The sequence below is a fragment of the Botryllus schlosseri genome, chromosome 2 (assembly GCF_051294905.1).
Source record: "Botryllus schlosseri isolate E-star chromosome 2, Bs_hap1, whole genome shotgun sequence".
NCBI lineage: Eukaryota > Metazoa > Chordata > Ascidiacea > Stolidobranchia > Styelidae > Botryllus > Botryllus schlosseri.
In genome coordinates this window covers 36,964,722-36,984,017 of record NC_137237.1, presented here as the reverse complement: position 1 = coordinate 36,984,017, position 19,296 = coordinate 36,964,722, and the positions used below count along the sequence as shown (strand labels likewise).

General features: G+C 38.9%; 1 protein-coding gene across 1 annotated transcript in view; it reads left to right on the top strand.

The window, feature by feature from the left end:
* The first annotated feature begins 526 nt into the window (after window positions 1-526).
* Window positions 527-19,296, top strand: part of LOC145434543 (DBH-like monooxygenase protein 1) — a 35,269-nt gene continuing 16,499 nt past the window's right edge. Inside the window, exons 1-11 of the mRNA XM_080311891.1 lie at window positions 527-736; window positions 3,772-3,882; window positions 4,290-4,436; window positions 5,342-5,429; window positions 5,494-5,541; window positions 6,858-6,929; window positions 7,131-7,291; window positions 7,351-7,461; window positions 8,067-8,216; window positions 8,957-9,047; window positions 9,110-9,157. Of these exons, the coding sequence (XP_080168017.1) occupies window positions 575-736; window positions 3,772-3,882; window positions 4,290-4,436; window positions 5,342-5,429; window positions 5,494-5,541; window positions 6,858-6,929; window positions 7,131-7,291; window positions 7,351-7,461; window positions 8,067-8,216; window positions 8,957-9,047; window positions 9,110-9,157 (1,189 nt within the window). The 5' untranslated portion in view covers window positions 527-574. The remainder of the gene's footprint in view (window positions 737-3,771; window positions 3,883-4,289; window positions 4,437-5,341; window positions 5,430-5,493; window positions 5,542-6,857; window positions 6,930-7,130; window positions 7,292-7,350; window positions 7,462-8,066; window positions 8,217-8,956; window positions 9,048-9,109; window positions 9,158-19,296) is intronic.

The following is a 19,296-nucleotide window of genomic DNA, read 5'->3' as shown; positions in this document are numbered from 1 at the left end:
TGATCCAATAAAAAGAAAGGAAGGGTTCGAAACGACTTGACGAAGTCAATCAATCAAACTTCCACCTTGGCCTTAAATGCAATCTAAAACCAAAGCAAATTTCACAGAAATATTCATTCATATTATCTCCGTCAGTGGGGAGAATTAAGTACATGTGATGACTATTAGGCATTGAGTCATCGTTCAATTCAATGTCGACTTCTAAGAGCTATAATTAATCGCCACGATCCTTACATAATAGTCTCAGCCTAATCATTGAACTCTGGACAACGATTCCACCTAAATTATAATCTCCGTATCAACTCGATTCAAAACGTCGGAGTTGCTATACATATCTTCGGCTTTGATGATAATAATATAAGATGAGACGCCTCGGGCGCATTTATTACGGAGCACACTTCAAAATCGCTAATCTTCATGATAGATAGTATTCCTGGTCTGGGAACAGTGTTTATTATGGTGGTTTATAGGGTATGTTAAGCGTGTTCGTGAATGTTAATGACTATGTAAGAATTGAATGTACATTACTGGTGTGAATAATTTTTTGACAGCATTCAACAATACTAATCAATGTATGTTCATTATTCTCGTAGACATGCGACGATTGGTAATTGCGTGCGTGGCTTCCCTGGTGTTAACGGGAAGTACTTTATCACATGAATGGCATAATTCCAAAGCATTATCTCCTGGATTCTTGTTGAAATGGACGCATGACAGCAGTACAATTGAAATCGAGGTAAGTCATATTTCCTTTTGGAACGGTTTTATATGAACACGAATGTGAACGTGTGACGTCGCATGACGTGATATTGCTAATTCCAAACCTACATTTCCGACGACTCAGGCCACAATGCTGAAGTACACGCTGACATTTTAACCCTCACCAAATGTATCGACTGGAACGATCAGAGGATATATAATTCCATAAAATCAATATCTTCCGTCGCTTTCCCAATAATCTCGACGAGGACTTGCGATGGAAAATATGATTAAGCCTTGATGGTCTAAGCTAGACCGCACTATGCATGTATTCTTTAAGGTGCGGTCAGACTATTGGTACATCGATAGCGCCTACTTATCAGAGTGAAACACCAGTTTCTATAGTAGCGACAGATATTATCTCATAAACAAGTTAAACTGCAGCCAACTCTTCAAATCTGACAGATTTCATTTTATGACACATAACAAGGGTTACCATATTTTGGAATCGGGAAAGGAGGACACCTTTTTAAAATTTTCAAACTTAGAATACCGGAGGAGAATCTTGAAAAAATGGTAAATTTTTCTCACCTCGCGATCGGTTGACTAAAAATAAAAAAATGTCAACTTTCTCGCTCGGCATCCAAAATACAGTTTTTCTTTCGCATAATCAGTTGGTTGCCTAAACAAAAAGGTCAACTTTCCGGCTCAGCTCCCGAAATAGCCGCCGGAGCGTTACTTCATTGCTGATTTACCGAATATCAGTCGAATTTTGCCCTATATTTAACCAAAATTCTCAAAAACAGGACAAAATCTCAAAAAGGTGGGCATTTTGGCGTCCTTGGAGGACATTCTCAAAAACCTGAAAAAGGAGGATAAATCCTCATAAGGGAGGACGTATGGTAACCCTACCCAATACGCATATCGAATCATGATAGATCGCGTACGCCCTCTTAGATTTCTTACATGAGACAACGATGCATTTTAAACATCAATATCGTTGATGTCAATAATTGATATGTTAATTACGCTGACACAATACCGACATGCGGTGTATTACGTTATTATTATTGCGTTATTGTAGGCAAAGCTCACAGCAGATGAACACTAAATATGCAATAACAAAAGCCTGAATATTTCTAGCAAGCATTTCTAACGAAGCAAATCATTTTTGAAATTGGCAACGTGCAAGCTCGTTCAGTGCTGAATTTCTTTTCATGCTGCCAGCTTCCTGCGGAGAGTGGTTAGAAGTTAAACTGCACTGAATGTTAATCAAAAACGTTATAATGACTCAAAAAATGTATCAGATGAAAAAAGGTTCACTGCACATGACCTACCAAAGTTCGTTTGCGAACCCGAACCTCCGAATTTCCGAGGTTCAGTCACAGAATGCGAACCTGAACCTCGCGCTCACAACATCCCTAACATGTGACCTACCAATGGCATATCTTTGCAATAACGTAGCTTATTTTAGTAAGTGTAGAGGTGTAGTGGTCTGGTGGGAATTGACTTGATTGTATGAAATCAGCAAGTCCGGTTTCGGCGAAATGCCTACTCTAGAGACCTTCATAGAAATTGTCAGCGGTCATCAGTAACCAAGTACTTCTACTTCTTAGGAGAACGAAATTAGGTTATGCCTAATTGCAATACTTACTCGAGAGGTTATCTTTTGTGACTTTAACTTCCATTTAACAATTTTCAGGTCCAACTACTTACTTTTTAGACGTCGGATCTTGAAAAATGAGGTCGAACGAATTGGTAAAATAAATCCTGAATCACAGTAGCTTAATATATTATCAAAATAGGATCAACTTGCAGCGGCCTTATCGTTTTGCGTTAGTGGAAAATATGCACTAAGGTTGTTCAAAAATAACTCTTTTTCGGATTCCGGAGATTCACTGATTAATTTGTTTAGTTGCCTAAAAAAAACGCTGCAAACCGACTTGCGCTCAATTCCGGCCAGTAGAAGTCGACGCAAAGTCAATTGAAAATTTTGAATTAACTGAAAAATACATATTTTTTTTCAAATTTTAATGTAAACAACATGAAATTGTCAAGTTTCCTCGAAAAACGGTGCAAAACAAATTTGACGCAATTCGAACCCGCAGAAGCGAAGTCTCTTGAGTTTTTCTTTCATAAGTCTGGGACTACCCACCGTTAATGCCGTTTTTGCAAATCAAAAACTGCAATAACTTCGCTTCAACCGATTGAAGGAGAGCAGAAAATGGTATGTATCGTCGTTTTAGGCAACTTAGCAATTTCATGGTATGCCAGTAAAATTTGAATTGTTTTTATTTTAAATTTTTACAATTAATTTAAAAATTCGAAATGTCTCTGTTTTGGCTTCCACTGATTGGAATTGAGCCAATTTTGATGTGCACTGTGCAGCGCTTTTGTAGGCAGCCCATTAATTTAATCAGTGAATTCCCGGAATTCAGAAAAAATTACTTTTGAGCAACCTACCATTTCGAAAGGAGTCACCTTTGATCGACTAGTGAAAGTTTGCGAGGTCTTATCAAAATCTACAATTTGGGGGCATTTACTTAAGTACTTCTCAAATCTTCATTTCGTACTTCCACATGAAGTAGGTTTGACATGTCTCTGTAATCGAAACTTCTACTTACAATAAACTAGACATATACGGCGGTAATTCTACTTCTTATTGAATTCCAACGATGAATACTTCAACCACCCGGGGAAGCGAGTGGCGCAGTTGCTTAAACACTGTAGTCACGACATCGATGGTTGATGGTTCGAGTCTCAGCTCTGCCATGTTTCTATGTGTCGGAGGTTTATCTGGGCTCCTCATCGCCGATCCCGCTGTAATACAGCGCATTGTAAAGCCCAGACGAAGAGAGAGTCGAACTCGTGAAAGGAGGCAGCAAATGAGCCGAAAAAGACTCAAGTTCATGAAGACATGCCATTATGCGATTATGAAATTTACTGTGTGGGCGCAAATAACCGCGATGTTGCAAGCGCCAATTATATGCGGTAATAAAACAACAACAACAACTTCAACCACCTCTGCTAATAGTAACCGTAAAGCTTAAAATTGAAATCCTTTCGTTCCAGATGACAGCAAAGACTAGGGGATGGGTGGGAATCGGATTTGGAATCGGTGAAACAATGGCGGGTGCGGATTTGATTATAGGGGGTGTGCGGGATGGCGAGTCGTACGTTTGGGTAAGTCACGACCTGCATGAAAATAGGATTGAACAACTGAAAAATATTCAGCTTCTTCATAAGAGACTAGAAATAAAATGATAGCTGTACAGTTTTATCCAAATTAGAAACTAGAAAATGAATTATCTCCCTAGAAAGAGAAACAGCAAAAATAAAGTATAGTTCATATTAAATCAGGGTTTATTCTGATCATCAAGAAAATGGCAAATGGATGTCCACCAAGTTTGACTCGCTTCTACGCACCGTGCAGGTCTCTTGCAATATTTCAGGAAAAAAAATCAAATTAAAATTATAATGGAAACTACAGTATAGAAACAGTAGTACCAGTAGTACGCTGTAATTCGTCAAAGTGGAACTAGAACTAGAATTATAGAGTCAACTATGTATAAATGGAATTTCTTTTCAAGGACTGTTACGCACGCCGTAACGGCGCACCGACTGTCGACCAGGAGCAGAACGTGGAAATTATAAGCGGAAGCGAGAATGCGACTCACACCACAATCAAAGTGAAAAGGTCGCTGGCAGTCAACAATGTTTGGGACAATAGTATAGCCGTAAGTGCAGAATGTATCAGCGAGCTTTCCAGGACATATGATGCACTGTCATTTCTCTTGCTCGATAACTGTCAAAACGATTTGTTTATACCACCAGAGAGTGATACATTGCCCAGATAATCTGTTGAGTAAATATTGAATTATTGCTAATCTGATATTGAAGGTATATTTCAAGGGAAGGAGTCGTTAAGTTATCTAAACGTATTCTGGAAAGTCATTAGTGTTATAGCAAACAAGTCAATTAACAACTTTCATGAATAAGTATCAGACAACTGTCACGATTGAGTAATATTGCCTTCACATGCAGAACAACGCTTGTGAGTTATCATCGCGGGTCGCATAAACAAATCATTTCACTTGAAATTCCCCGCTCCGTCATTGACCAATAAGATTACCACACAGATATAAACAATCACTCAACTTCACATGAAATCTACTTGTGGCTCATTTGAAGCGGCTATCAATAGAGATATAAGGATGAATAGCATTTTCGACGAAGATACCATGACCCTACTCCTACAGTTTCGAGAGATGATCTACCACCTTGTAAATACAAGCTGTAATCGTCGGTAGAAAGTCTCAGATTGAGTATGTTTTCATGTCGTGAATTGGCCTGTTTCGTTGATTGCTGAGAACGATGTTTTGTGCCAATACCAGCAGTCTGTTCTCTATGCTTATCAATTGACAACGCAATTTATCATCCCCATATATATATCGGGTATGCTTTATCCGTTTGTGTGTACCCACCTGGGACCTGGGACTATTGATATCTAGTTTATGTGATCAATTCGAGTTCTTTTCCAAGGTAACATTAGAATGTACTAAAATGGTCACCATTTGTTTCATAACTATTACCGTTGGATGAACCAGACCTATTACACCCTGTCGTTATACCTTTGATCTAGAATGGAGAAATGATAATACTGTGGGCATTCGGCGGGTCCGATAAAGATCGGGAATGGAGATCTGTCGATTATCATCGACGTAATAGAGGTTATTCAGATGCGTAACTTCATTGGAGGACAATATAATTAACATTCATAGAGTTTCCTGTTAGGTGCTGTGAACATGGCGCTTTTGGGCGGACAAAAAGACGAAATGAGCGGTGAGTTTGTCAATATCTATTACATACGCGATTCGTTTGCTAAAACTATCGCTACTTCGGAGCTGAAATACCTATTCATCTGTAGGGTGGATGTGCGAAGTTTAGATGCTAGACAAAATTAACGTCTTAGCATGAAGAAATAAGCACCAATAGGGTTCGTTGCAAAACACCATCAATGCGCCATACTAAATGATGAATTGTCTCTTCGTTTGGCGTCTACGGGTAAGCAAATGAAAATGAAAATGATGTCAAACCTTGACAATGCGTTACAAAATATAAGGAAAATGCATACAGTTCTCCTGATGCCCGGCCATGAAGCGAATTATGGACTAAGACGGAGAACACAGGGCAAACAGTTATTAGCCGAGATAATTTTCGATTCCTTTCCTTTGGTCTCAATGGAACTATAACATCAGCTTGATAACATAAACGTTGTATGTCTGGCTTAGGAGGTCTCTGTGTTAACTCTACGCCGAGCATACCGTCGTATAATGACCGCTTATCCGACATCGTAAAAAGTTTTCGAGTGCTTGAGAAATTTTTTGAATTTTTAACACACGCTGTGCTGCGTGTGGCGAGGTCATGTAACGCGCTTCAAGTAACGTTACATTTAAAACCAAAATCGATTTAAAACAAACTTGTTCAAAACATGGTACTTCTAGAAAATATACTTTTTATTGTCTTTTTTCTCGTCTTGACGTCACGTTTATTTAATTGTGACGTCACAGTGGATCGGCATTGACCACTGTCATGAACCTACCAAAAATATCTTTAACCAGGACTCCATCGTCATGCAGTAATCTTGCGGTCAGCGTTCATCATCATCATCCTCAGAACACCCATTCCGTACTAATGATCAATTTATACGTACTATAACGGTCGAACCAACGACGATTCCGAGGGTTCCTGCAACTTCATATCGTATACATCACATATGTTAGGAGCAAATAGTCCGTACGCTCATATACTACATGTTTTCCGAAAGTTTTTTCCAATTATGGTATACTTAATACGACGTTTAATATTTTTTTAGGCATCCGCTCAAAACGCTATTTATAAACATGTTTTAAACAAAGTATTTCAAACCATCGTTTGTTCTGAATGCATCCCTAACTACAAGTACCATACGATCGTCTGATTTTGATCGGGTTATGCTACATCGTACAGGAAACAATATCGTCATCATCCGTAATGTGCATGATCGCATATCTCATACATAAATCTCCAATGCCAGGCAGGACACCTTATTTCCGTATCAGATTTTCGTTATCAAACTTTATAAGATATGTTTATTTACCTGGGTATGTCGCCATCAGGTTCATCAGAAATTGCCGAAATCCAGACATCCACAACAACTCAGACAACGACCAGTAAAATCATGCATCGAGGTATGCTGAATCTAAGATCGTAATCTGCGTGCGTGTATTTGAAAGTTTTATATAGCTCATCGTCTACTTTCTGTATGCTCAGTTACTTTTTATTGTTCCGCGAGTGTCACACATTTAGTTAGCTTAAAACTTGACTCCTATTGTACTAACAGTGATGACGCATTTATTCATTATTTGCAACTCAATTGATGTTCAAACTAGAGTCAACCACGACCGAGAAATCATCAATCAACACAGTGTTTTCTCCTAAACTTATTGGTTCTGGAGATTATGAACTGGGCTTGCCATATAGATCAGTACTGGAAGAAGACACAAGGGTGACCCTATTTTGGGATTTCGACGAGACGACGATTACGATGCAGGCATGCGAGAAACCGATCATCCTGTATTCAAATTAGTGATGTATCTATTTAAAAATTAGATTTTAGCGCCCAGCACGGGCTGGATAGGACTTGGATTCGGCCGCACAGCGTCCATGAACGGAGCGGATATCCTCATGATGGGTATGAAAGGCGGCCAGCCGTATGTATTCGTAAGTATTTATCTAAATTTTGTTGTAGCGATTGACTGGTGTTACTCGGTTGCTCCGTAATCCATGCGAGTGGCGTGTACTGTCCATTATATCGCTATGGTGAAGTACAAATATATATCAGGGATGTGTAAACCCTAGCAATCGAACGAATGTTGTTAGGTTAATTGTGATTCATGGCAAAATAAGAAATTCATTAACACATATAAGGCCAATTTATACTAATTATATAGTAGGTTTTTCTATTGCATGTTTCATATGTCCGACGGACATTGTCCGTTCACGTTAATTTATCACGATCCTTGACTCCGAAGCATTTAGTCGTATTAAGTGTTACCACTTTGTCCACCCACCGTTATTATCCATAATCAACCCTAGAAGACTTATCCCCATCGGTTCAAGTAGAAAATGGCACTTATATTATCACATAGCAGATATCATGAAATAGTATCACATTCTGTTTCGCACCAGAAATGTCGTCTTTACTATGCTTGTGTCCTCCTATTGGCAAATTATTTCAATTAACGAAATCAGCAACACAATGACAAATCGACTTGAAGACTTCATCCACAAAAGCAGTATTCATTCCCTACTTGTACTTTTTATAGGACTGCCATTCCGATAGAAATGGGGTGCCTACTGTGGACGAAGAACAAAACGTCGAAATTGTGGGTGGATGGGAGAATGGCACGCATACAGCGGTCACGATACGACGAAAGCGTTTAACTTGCAATGCAAATGATATGGATTTACAAAAGGTGACCCATATAGATATTCTTGAACATGCATATTCATATAGTATCGCTCTAGTTCCTTATTAAAGCAAACAAATGATGGAATAAAGGCATGTAAATAAATTAAAATGATAAAGCCATGATGTTGCGCGTGAACCAAGAAACACACATACATCGACGATCCCGACGGAATTTCTGTGTACGATGCATAAACATATACATATCAAATTTTTTGTCACATCTTGCATTTCGTCCTTCGTTCCAGCTTTCCTCTACATATCTCTAAGTTTTAAGGGTAGTAATTTAGGTCTATCGTCAGGTTTACGTAGCTTGACTTTATTATATTACTCAACACGGCAATATTATTATGTTGTTGTTGCTGCCCAGAACGAAAGTGACTCTTGCTAAAGAGGCCCATCTTGAGAATCCTAATGAATAACATTGGCCTGATTTAGATACACAATGTAATTAAAACATAATTATTATTCGGAAACAATACTAAAGTCACCATACAATATGCCACTTTGCTTTTTCAATGCATCTTGGGGCTACATAATCAATTCCAGACCTCAACAGCCGTAAAGTACCAATTTGATGACCCTTCTCTCTGTCCGGTATTGATATCGGCTGAGGTTACACGTATACGCTGTTTACGTTGTTACGCTGTACTTGTCCCGTCCATTGATTTCCATACTTGATCCCTGTGCCGTATAGGTAAATATATGTATTACCGATGATTTACTCCTGGTATTGCGCTACTGAAGCCGGCAACATATATAATACTGTGGGCGTACGGAAAGGAAGATTTGGAAGATGACAACATAGGCTTCCAAGACTATCACCGCCGAAATAGAGGTAATTATCGATACTAAGCACGGAAATTTTTTTTTTCACCTACACGCCTTATTCTCGCGCAGGAGGAAGAAGTCTGAGGTTGATATATCCCGTTGAGTTCAGAACTGCAGGTGAGCCCCACCGATAATAATTATAAATTTTTAATGGATTTGATATAATGCTTATAACCAATGAATTTCCCAACATTAATTACTGCAACTCTGAATATGCAATAATACAACAGCGTTTGTAATATAATTACTGTGGAATCAATCCGACCCACATTGCTCTGTTTCATAGATAATCGCCCTCGCCATTTAAGACGTAGCCAACCCTACGGATGTATCACCAACCCTAAGTAAAAGTTATTGCAGCTCGTTCATGGGGGATATAAATGTTGTCTTTCCTTTCACTGAAAGTTGCATTCTTTCGAAATTAATTGATATGTGCACTTACATGTCCATATATTCTCAATATAAGATCTCTACATTGTACGGTAAATACTCATTATCAGGGTTGGACAACCCACCAGAGGTGGTCAAAGTAGTCAAGAAAGCTACTCAAGTAGAAGTTGAAGTAGCGACGAAAAAATCTACTCAAGTACGAGTAGAAGTACTTCTTCCATAAGCAACCTAAAACTACTTAAAGAAGTAGAATTGACTGACTTTAAAAGTACTTAAGTAAGTAAGTAGTTGTGAAAACGATCCTAATTCGTTCACATGGATTGTAAAAAGGTGCACAGCTAAGCGAAAGGTGACGAGCTTGATTCATATTGGTGCATACCAGCAGGTATCCAATTTTTGATGGCATAAGCATTCGTCCACATCATGGGATGAAAATGATAGTATTGATATGGAAATGCGATATTTATCATCTGTTTTCTCGAACAGCAGATTTTGGAAAATAGCATAGTATGGCGCCATCCCTCCCCCATATTATACGGTCCGTAGTTTAGTCGAAGAGCAATACGGAGAACTTGTATAGGATACGGTGCAAACACTTTGCGCGATTAGTAAACGTTAATAAAAAATATAGTGGGCCGTAAAAATGTCATACTGTGTAGCTTATATCTAGATATCCCTGTGTGAACGCAACCACGCCAACCCGCTACCTAAATTATATTCATCGATACTTTCGACAAATCACACTGGTAACTCAATATCCACAGCGCGGAGCGCGACGAAAATTCTGGGCTTTACTCAACTTTTATGAAAATTAAATGTTGATACTCCATGAAAACAGCCCCGAAATTCCTCAGGCTATCTTTCTGATTAGAAGATTGACCTACTTCTACTTGACAAACTGAAAATAGCGAAAAGTAAGTAAGTAGATCACAAAATATTACGAAGTAAAAGTAGAAGTAGCGAAAATCAGATCTACTTGAGTAAGTACCAGAAGTAGAGGAAAACTACTTGAGTACTTCGAAAAAGTAGAAGTACTTCGTTACTGACCACCTCTGCAACCCACAGCCCGCACATTCATTTTTGAACGAAGTTACAGTATCAGAAATGAATACCCACATAATTTGTTGTGATTAGCCTGACCACCAAATTTAGAATGTTAATGACTAATATAAAACAGTTTAGATGCATTGTTGAACCAAGAGGGGCCATGCCCCCGTTCATTCGACATTTTTCATAAAGCTATGTAAGTTTCTTTTTAATAAGACTTTCGTGGCAAATAGATGCAAGTCCAAGGCTGTGGAGTCGGAGTCGAAGTTTCGCTTATTTTAACTTGTTGGACTCGGAGTCGGAGTCTATTTTTAGCAACCCTTGGAGTCGGTGTTTGTGAAAATACTCTCGACTCCGACTCCAACTTCGTCAATATGAAAACAAGTGCTTTCAAAGTTCTCTTAAAATGACATATATTAAACAAAATTGGGTTTGTATGTACCAACAATAACAGGTCTTAGTAGCCATATTGATGAAACTGGACATTTATTGCCAATTGTAATTCAATTGCTTAGAGGAAAACATTTCAACCAAATCGAGACCAACACAAAATTATAGATGCAGTCACAAATTGGTTCAATTTTTGGAATTATACCACGATATTATGAAACAGTAAATACATCTTCTTGTTTTGTAAGTGATAACATCACTTTGAATAAAATAAAACCAAACACTGCTTCCCACTTGACAAAAAATAATATGACCAAACACTGCTTCCCATTTGACAAAATCGAAAATATGTCTGGTAAGTAGCTCAGCCACATGGGTCGAAAAAATGTTTAGGAAAGGGTGCAATAGTCCTAGCCATGAATACTTGACTAAGTGCATGTCGAGTAGATATATGTTATTTTCAGATGTGGTCAAAGTAGTCAAAAAAGCTAGTCAAGTAGAAGTAGAAGTAGCGACATAAAAATCTACTCATGTACGAGTGGAAGTACTTCATCCATATGCAACCTAAATCTATTTCAATTAGAAGTAGAATTAACTGACTTTAAATCTACTCAAGTAAGTAAGTAGTTGTCAAAACGATCAGGATTCGATCACATGGATAGTCAAAAGGTACAAATTGAGCTATGCGAAAGCTGCCGAGCTTGATTCATATTGATGCATACCAGGAGGTATCCAATTTTCGACAGCATAAGCATTCGTCCGCCTCATGGGATGAAAATGGTAATATTGGTTTAAAAATGCGATACTAATCCTCTGTTTTCTCGAACAGCACGCTTTAGAAAATATCATGGTACGGTGCCCTCCCCATAATATAAGACCCGTAGTTTAGTCGAAGAGCAATGCGGAGAAGTTGTATGGGATACGGTGTAAGCACTTTGCGCGATTAGTAAACGTTAATAAAAAAATGGTGGACCGTAAAAATGCCATATTGTGTATCTTTATTTTCGGAAATTAAAGTCATACACTTGCTTTTATACTTCAACATGTATGTTATCGAGACAAAAGAACTGATATTAATTGGAACTCAAAGTATTTGATACTGGCAATTGAAAGCGAAATATAAATACTACTTCTAAAAGCGGAACATGTATTTCATGTCTTCAGTCCTGAAAGTTTCAAAGGTGGTATGCTATAACGTCTTTAAAAATAAAAAAGTCAGACTTCACTTTTCCGGATTAAGACACGCCATGCACATGGACATGCTAGATCACGATATGATACGTAAATGCTAGATTGCGAAACATCAGTTTCGAACGTTTTGATGAGCCATATATACATCGTGAATAATATGTTTACATATGTTGAATAGATATATATGGAAGTCATTTCACCGTCACCGGGTCGTATAATTTTCGAAGTAAATTTGAAGTACTATTGGAGTCGGAGTCGGAGTTCTGTGAGGAAAACAGTAAGAGTCGGAACCGGAGTCGGTACGTTTAAAGACTCTAGAGTTGGATCTGTTTATTGAAAATGTCTGGAGTACGAGTCGCTTTTAAAATTTACTGATTCCACAGCCTTGATACAACTACAAAGTTTTCTGTGGTAGTTTTTATTAACCGTGCCACATTTATAACCCACAATATATGCTACATATGCAAGTGTCAATATTCATTGACAGAATTCATTGGCCAATTTTGAAACATTTTCGCTTTCTACAGTCTACACACCAGACATGGGGTAATCGCGATTAGTAACCGTAATCGATTACGACGATTACAGCATTTTCAAGTAATCGTAATCGCAATCGATTACATTTGAAAAAATTACGAAGTAATCGTAATCGTAATCGACTACTTCCCATATCTAATCGATTTCTTTGTGAAAGAACGATTACTTTTTATTCGTACAATGACTATGACAGATAGCCTACTGATTCGTACACGAAGATATATTATACCTGGTTAGTGATAGCATGAACGTCTGATTTTCAAACTTCACTGCTCATTATTTCGTCAGAAGTATTAGCTTTGCTGGTTATTGCGTAAGAAGTATCCACATATTGTAAATAGATATTAGATGTTCATTGTAGTGTGATAGTAAGAACACCAACCGTGCTCTATATCAGGTTTTCAATACACTCGAAACGCTACTACTTCTCAGCAGGATAATTTATCACCACTCTGCTTAGTTTCAAATAGTAACTTATGTATTGATGTTTGGTTATGCTCAGTTAAACGTAGTTTGCCCGCTGCTGCTTGGCGAGCAGTAGGCCCATAGTACGTACGTACACCGGGCAAAGATTTTATATTTTGTACTCGTCAAATAAAACCTTACAGTTTCCACAACGAAGCATTAAAAACCAACAGCTACTGATATATGTCATTACCGAGCAGTTCTTGCAGTATCTGTATTAAGTTGAAGGCATAATTTTATGTTCACTTTAGCTTATTCCCATATTATTATTATTCTCTTTATTCACAGTAAAACTGGTAGATACACACATAATCCGGGGAGCAACCTGCCCCCAAAGGAAAATGGCGAGATTGGAGTAAATTTTTAAAATTTCAGTAATACATTCAAATTGTTATTCCTATGCAATACACGGAGAAGTCAGATTACAGAATTGCAGCAGATGAAGAATTGGCAAGGGTTACAGAGCAGAGGTAGAGATGATTGAAGATGAAGAATCGAAATTACAGAAATTATGCTGTGATTCACAAGTGTAATTTTAGTCCAGTGGTGCATTCAGGGCCTTCCGAAGAATGTGCACAGTGCCCAATAATGTGATCTTTTGGATCATGTCGAATCGAACGTTACCCGGAATTTGTTGGATATGTCTCATGAGTTTTTTGCTCACGACCCCTGTAGCACCAATGACTATCGGTACAATGTTTATTTTGCATCGCCACATTTTCTCACATTCCATTTTGAGGTCTGCGTATTTGGAGTATTTTTCTGATTCTTTTTGCAGTAGGTTGTGATCAGCTGGGACAGCCAGTTCAATGAATAAGCATTCTCTTTTCTTTTTTAGTTTGACGATTATATCCGGGCGGTTGCTCCTGATTTCGCGGTCAGTTATAACTGGTACATCCCACAGAATTTTTACTTGTTCGTTTTCTGTCACTGGTGCTGGGCTGTAATCGTACCAATTTTTTGTCGAAGTGGTGATGTTAAAATGTTTGCATAATTCAAGATGAATGTAGTGACCAATCCTATTGTGTCTCCATGTGTATTCGGTAGCTGCAAGTGCACCACAGCCGGACATGAGATGTGCTACAGTTTCATTTTGGTTGTGGCACATTCTGCATTTGCCGTCCGTGTTTTGCTTCAGAATTCTTTTGCGATAGTATTTTGTAGGAAGCGATTGGTCTTGTGCTGCGAAAATGAATCCTTCGCTTGCCGGTTTCAGGCCAGAGCTGGATAGCCAGGTCCATGAAAGCTCGTCTACATGGGGCTGTGAAGTTAACTTCTTGTGCTGTCCATGAAGAGGCATCGACTCCCATATCGTTTCTCTCATTTTGAGCGTTGCATTTTTGTATCGGACTCGTGCTGCTTTTGCTATTGTTGTGGGTTTAGCAACAGTGTTTTCTGCAGTGTACAGGTTAGCTGTTTCCAAGTTGACTTCTCTGGCGTACTTGTCGTGACGATAGCTCAGAGATTTTGTTTTGCGCTGTTTGTCTTCCTGTGCAATGAGTTTGCAGTAAATGTTATCGCTGTTGTTGATGTACTGTGACAAGCCGATGATTTCTGTTTTGAAGGTTTGTTCAATTTCTTGTAGTCCTCGACCACCTTTTTTTCTGGGGATGTACAGTCTTTGTGTATCAGATTTTGGGTGATGCATGTGGTGCATTGTCATCAGTTTTCTCGTCTTTGTGTCCAATTTTTTAATTTCATCTTTACGCCAGTTCACCACACCAAAGCTATATCTCAAGACAGGCACTGCAAGACTGTTTATGGCATTGATTTTGTTTTTGGAATTGAGTTCAGTTTTGAGAATTGACTTGAGCCTGCTGATGTATTCTTTTTTTAGACTTGATTTCATTGCAGCATGTTTAATGTTGTCGCTTTCACAGATCCCTAGATATTTATAGTGATCTTCGGCATTCAATTCTGTTATGGTTTCGTCCATTTTGAAGTTCATGTCGCCAGTGCTGGTGGCTCTTCCGCGTCGTATGGTAAGTTTTGAGCATTTATCCAAGCCAAATTTCATTTTTATATCTTCCGAAAACTCATGAACAATTTTCATTTGGTTATTCAGGTCCGTGTCGGATTTCGCATACAGTTTCAGATCATCCATGAACAAAAGGTGATGAATCTTTTGACCTTCAGAATTTGCTGCTTTTTTCATCACGTATCCTGTTTCATTTTTTCTCAGCAACTCACTGAGTGGAGCTAAGCTGAGGCAGAATAGAAGTGGTGAGAATGAGTCGCCTTGGAAGATACCATTGCATATCTGAATTGTACAGGTTTCTGTTTCACCTTGGTCATGTTTGATCAACAGTTTTGTATGCCAATTTTTCATTGAATTTTCAATAAATCTGATGATGATCGGATTCATTTTGTACATACGCATTGTTTTCAGTATCCACGTGTGAGGGACTGAATCGAAAGCTTTTTTGTAATCTATCCATGCCATGCTGAGGTTAGTATGTCTCCTCTTGCAGTTTTCAAGAATGGTTTTGTCAAGGAGCAGGTGGTCCTTACAGCCAAGGGCGCCTTCCTTGCATCCTTTCTGCTCAGGCGGTAGAAGATTTTCTAGGTGTTTGTAGCTTCGTTTTGCCAGGATTTTGGTCAGTGTTTTGTACATGGTTGTCAGGCATGTTATTGGCCTGTAGTTCTTGGGGTCCCTGGTGTTTTCATTTTTTGGAATAAGATAGGTGATCCCTTGTGTGAACCAGGCTGGGATCTCGTGCGAGCTGGTTGAGGATAAAAGCTCATTGTAGGTCACCGCTAGGTAATTATGTGTTGCAGTTAGTTTTTTTAGCCAAAAGTTTTTGATCTGGTCAGGACCGGCTGCTTTCCAGTTCAGTGAACTCTTTAGGGCCTCCTTGATTTCTTGTTTTGTGATTTCTGACCATTGTTGTTCTGGTGTTTGTAGATGGTCAGTGTGGAGGTCTTGTATCCAATTTGCATTTGAGTTGTGCAATTTTTTGGTTTCCCATATTTTCTTCCAAAATGATTCCACATCTGCAGTGGCTGGTATTTTGCTGCTGGTAATTTTTTGATTTGACTTTTGTTTCATCATTCGAAAAAATTGTCCAGGTTTGCGAGCAAATAACAAATTTTGGCGATATTGTGTTTCTCGTTTTTTATATCGTTTCAATCGTTGTGCTTTGGCGCATATTCTCATTTTTAATTCTTCTTGCAACATTGTCACTTTTTCTGTTGACTGCAGTTTGGTTTGGTGCTCCAGTTCTATTCTTTTTACTTTATTTTTTACTTTGCGGGAAACATTTCCTTTTTTTAGTTCTGAGAGTATCGCAACGTCATACCTTAGTTTTGCGATTTTGTTTTCAATTCTGCGTTGCCAAGCTGGCGTATGCCTTCCCCTTTTTTTGTTGACAGTTCTTGGTATTTTGCAGTGCCTTTCTGAGATAACTGCCGCAGTGCTGTAAATGAGGTTGTTGATTGTTGTCAAGGGACATTGTGGTCTTTCTCCTTGTTTGTCATTTAGAGTTGCAGGCAGTATGGTTTCTGTCAAAATTTTGTTCGCTACTGCAATATCAGTTTTCAGTTTCTTTGTAATTTGTAAGTCAGGTAACTGCACTCTGTCATTTACATTCAATGTGGATTTCATGCGGTCGATGATTTGATTTTTGATCTCCAATTCTAATTCCGTGTCTATGTCGCCATCGTTAGGTGTTATTGATTCATTCGGGTGCCCGGTGGTATTTTGTAATTCTACTTCTGCGATGTTCGGGTCATCAAGTGATTGTTGTGGGTTCAGGTCATCTTGGCCGAATTGCAGTTCCAAAGCCTCAGAGTTTTCTATGTTTTTGTTACACATTTCTCCCTCGATTTCTGCGAGTTCTTGTTCAGATAATTTTTTATTTTTTATTACACAACGTCTCATTGTTGCCAGGGTATTGGCAGTCATGGTTGGAGAGTTGTTCGTTCTCTCTTTCCATTTTTGAAAAGTTCCTTCGGTTACTCCTGCCGAGTTTTCAAATTTGGCTAAGAAGTAACATCTCATTATTTCTTTATACTCTTCTTTACTCCATCTGTGTCTCTTCTTTTTTTCTTTTGCAGCAGAGCTGTTTTGTGAGCCACAGTTCGGTGTTGCACAGGCGCCATGTTGAGAAATATCTTCTCTTTGGTGTTCCTGTGTGGTCGGAGTTGACGAGTCCTCTGGGGTCATCCGCTTGGTCCCACGGCGGGTACGTCCAGGTGCGATATATCCAGATCGTTTCGCAGGCATTCACAGCAGTGATGCGTCAGTTCAGAAGTTAGGTTAAGTTAAAGTAATTAATTAATTATTAATTAATTCTTAATACAACCAAATTATTATTATTATTATTATTATGCAACATACAACAGTGGTGCTTATAGCCCGATTAGGGCTTTGTGCTCCACGACATCACATTTTTATAACACAGTTCAATGTCATTTCTTCGCGCTCATTGCTCGTGCGCTCGCAGTCTTTGCAGCTTCAAGTTTTTTTTATTCGGATCTTCCTTTACCGTCGACTTATAGCTCGACCCACAGTCGTATCTGGGCTTTTTAAGTCACCGCAATTGCAGTGAGGTCGGCGATGAGGAGCCCATATAACCTCCGACACATAGAAGTTAGTCCGAACCGGGATTCGTACCACGACCATTGGTGTCGTGACGCTGGTGCTTAACCAACTACGCCACTCGCTTTCCCTTATTCCCATATGACTTTACTTGAAACGGGCGCCAATCGTTATTTCACAATTCTTTACTCAACATTTGGACCTGCCGCCATAGTCATCCGCCTATATGCCATGTTAGCGTGGGTTGCAGCCAGAATCAGGACAATAACAGAAATTCGTCCCCCACTCCAAACGTTGGTTTGGTCCCCCAAGAGGGCTGTCAATTTTCAAGTTGAAGACCGAATTTCGGTAATAATATTGGTAATTGCATAATATTACTATTCCTTTTTAATCCGCTCTCAGCCCCCGATGGTCAGATTTACCTGTAGAGCTGGTGGCACATAATTCATAATTACAACATCTGGTATTTTGTTATAAGTACTTCAGTGCATGTTTTATTTCGTGACTTCCGCTCTGTTATGTAATCAGAATATATTGCAGTCGCCCAAACGTAGCAGACTAAAAGAAAAACCTTCGTGAGAGGCACACACGAATAGTCATGTCTTTAATTGTCTTTGGCTGCCACGGGTGGCATCTGCATTGTAGGCTTAGATTGGAAGGACAGGGCTATTAGTCTCGCCCACCCAGCGCGGCTATTGACTTTGTGGAGTCGCATGTTGGCCGAAACTGCACATGTATTTTGGTATGTGGTGGCGCGGTAATGACCGGCACCGAAACACCTATTCCTATAAATTGGACATGCTTTTTTCATGATGGGAAGACGTATACATTTCAAAATCAAGATATCTAAAGACATTTAAATCTCGAAGCTCGAAGAAAATTTTCATGTTAAATAAATCTCTTGAAAATACTCTAGAATTTATGTTGGTTTTACTAAATACTTTTTATTCCCCTTAGAGCTCTCTCCCCACACTATTGGGTAATCTAGGATGCGGCAGTTACGGACCTGGCATGAATGCAAATCGCGAGTGCGATAAACCGTCCTCTATAAAAATGGGCAATGGGTACATTATGACGTAACAAGCTAATGACGCATCATTTTTCAAGAAAGTTGTCATCTCATTAGACCTTTTCAGCGCAATCCTCATATTGTCTCCAATATATCTTCTAATATTAGTTCTAAGAAGTAATCGTGATTACTTTTCCAATGTAATCGTAATCGTAATCGACTACGTCCTGATTTTGCTGTAATCGTAATCGTAATCGTAATCGCGTTATTCAGAAGTAATCGTAATCGCAATCGATTACATTCATGAAGTAATCACCCCATGTCTGCTACACCCTTATTTTTCATCACATAAATGTCGTCACATGAATTCGGGTCTGGACCGTAGTAAGACAAGTCATTCATCCATCGTTACTTGTTCCGACTAGCTTATATCGGACTTCTAAAAGGGGTTTTCAATACTCAAGTGGCCAGCGCAATGGTTCGAAAAAAATGTTATGGTCCTTTGGCCGAAAAGTTTGGCCACAACTGCTTTATGTGAGGGTCAGTATGTGACAGATTGAGGGGCGGAAAAAACGCTTTGCACTTGATTACCTTTCAATCACCACATAGTTTTGATAAATGTTTCCCACTAGATCCGTAACGTCATACCACCGTACAACACGCTTTTACCTACGAAGATTGGCAGAA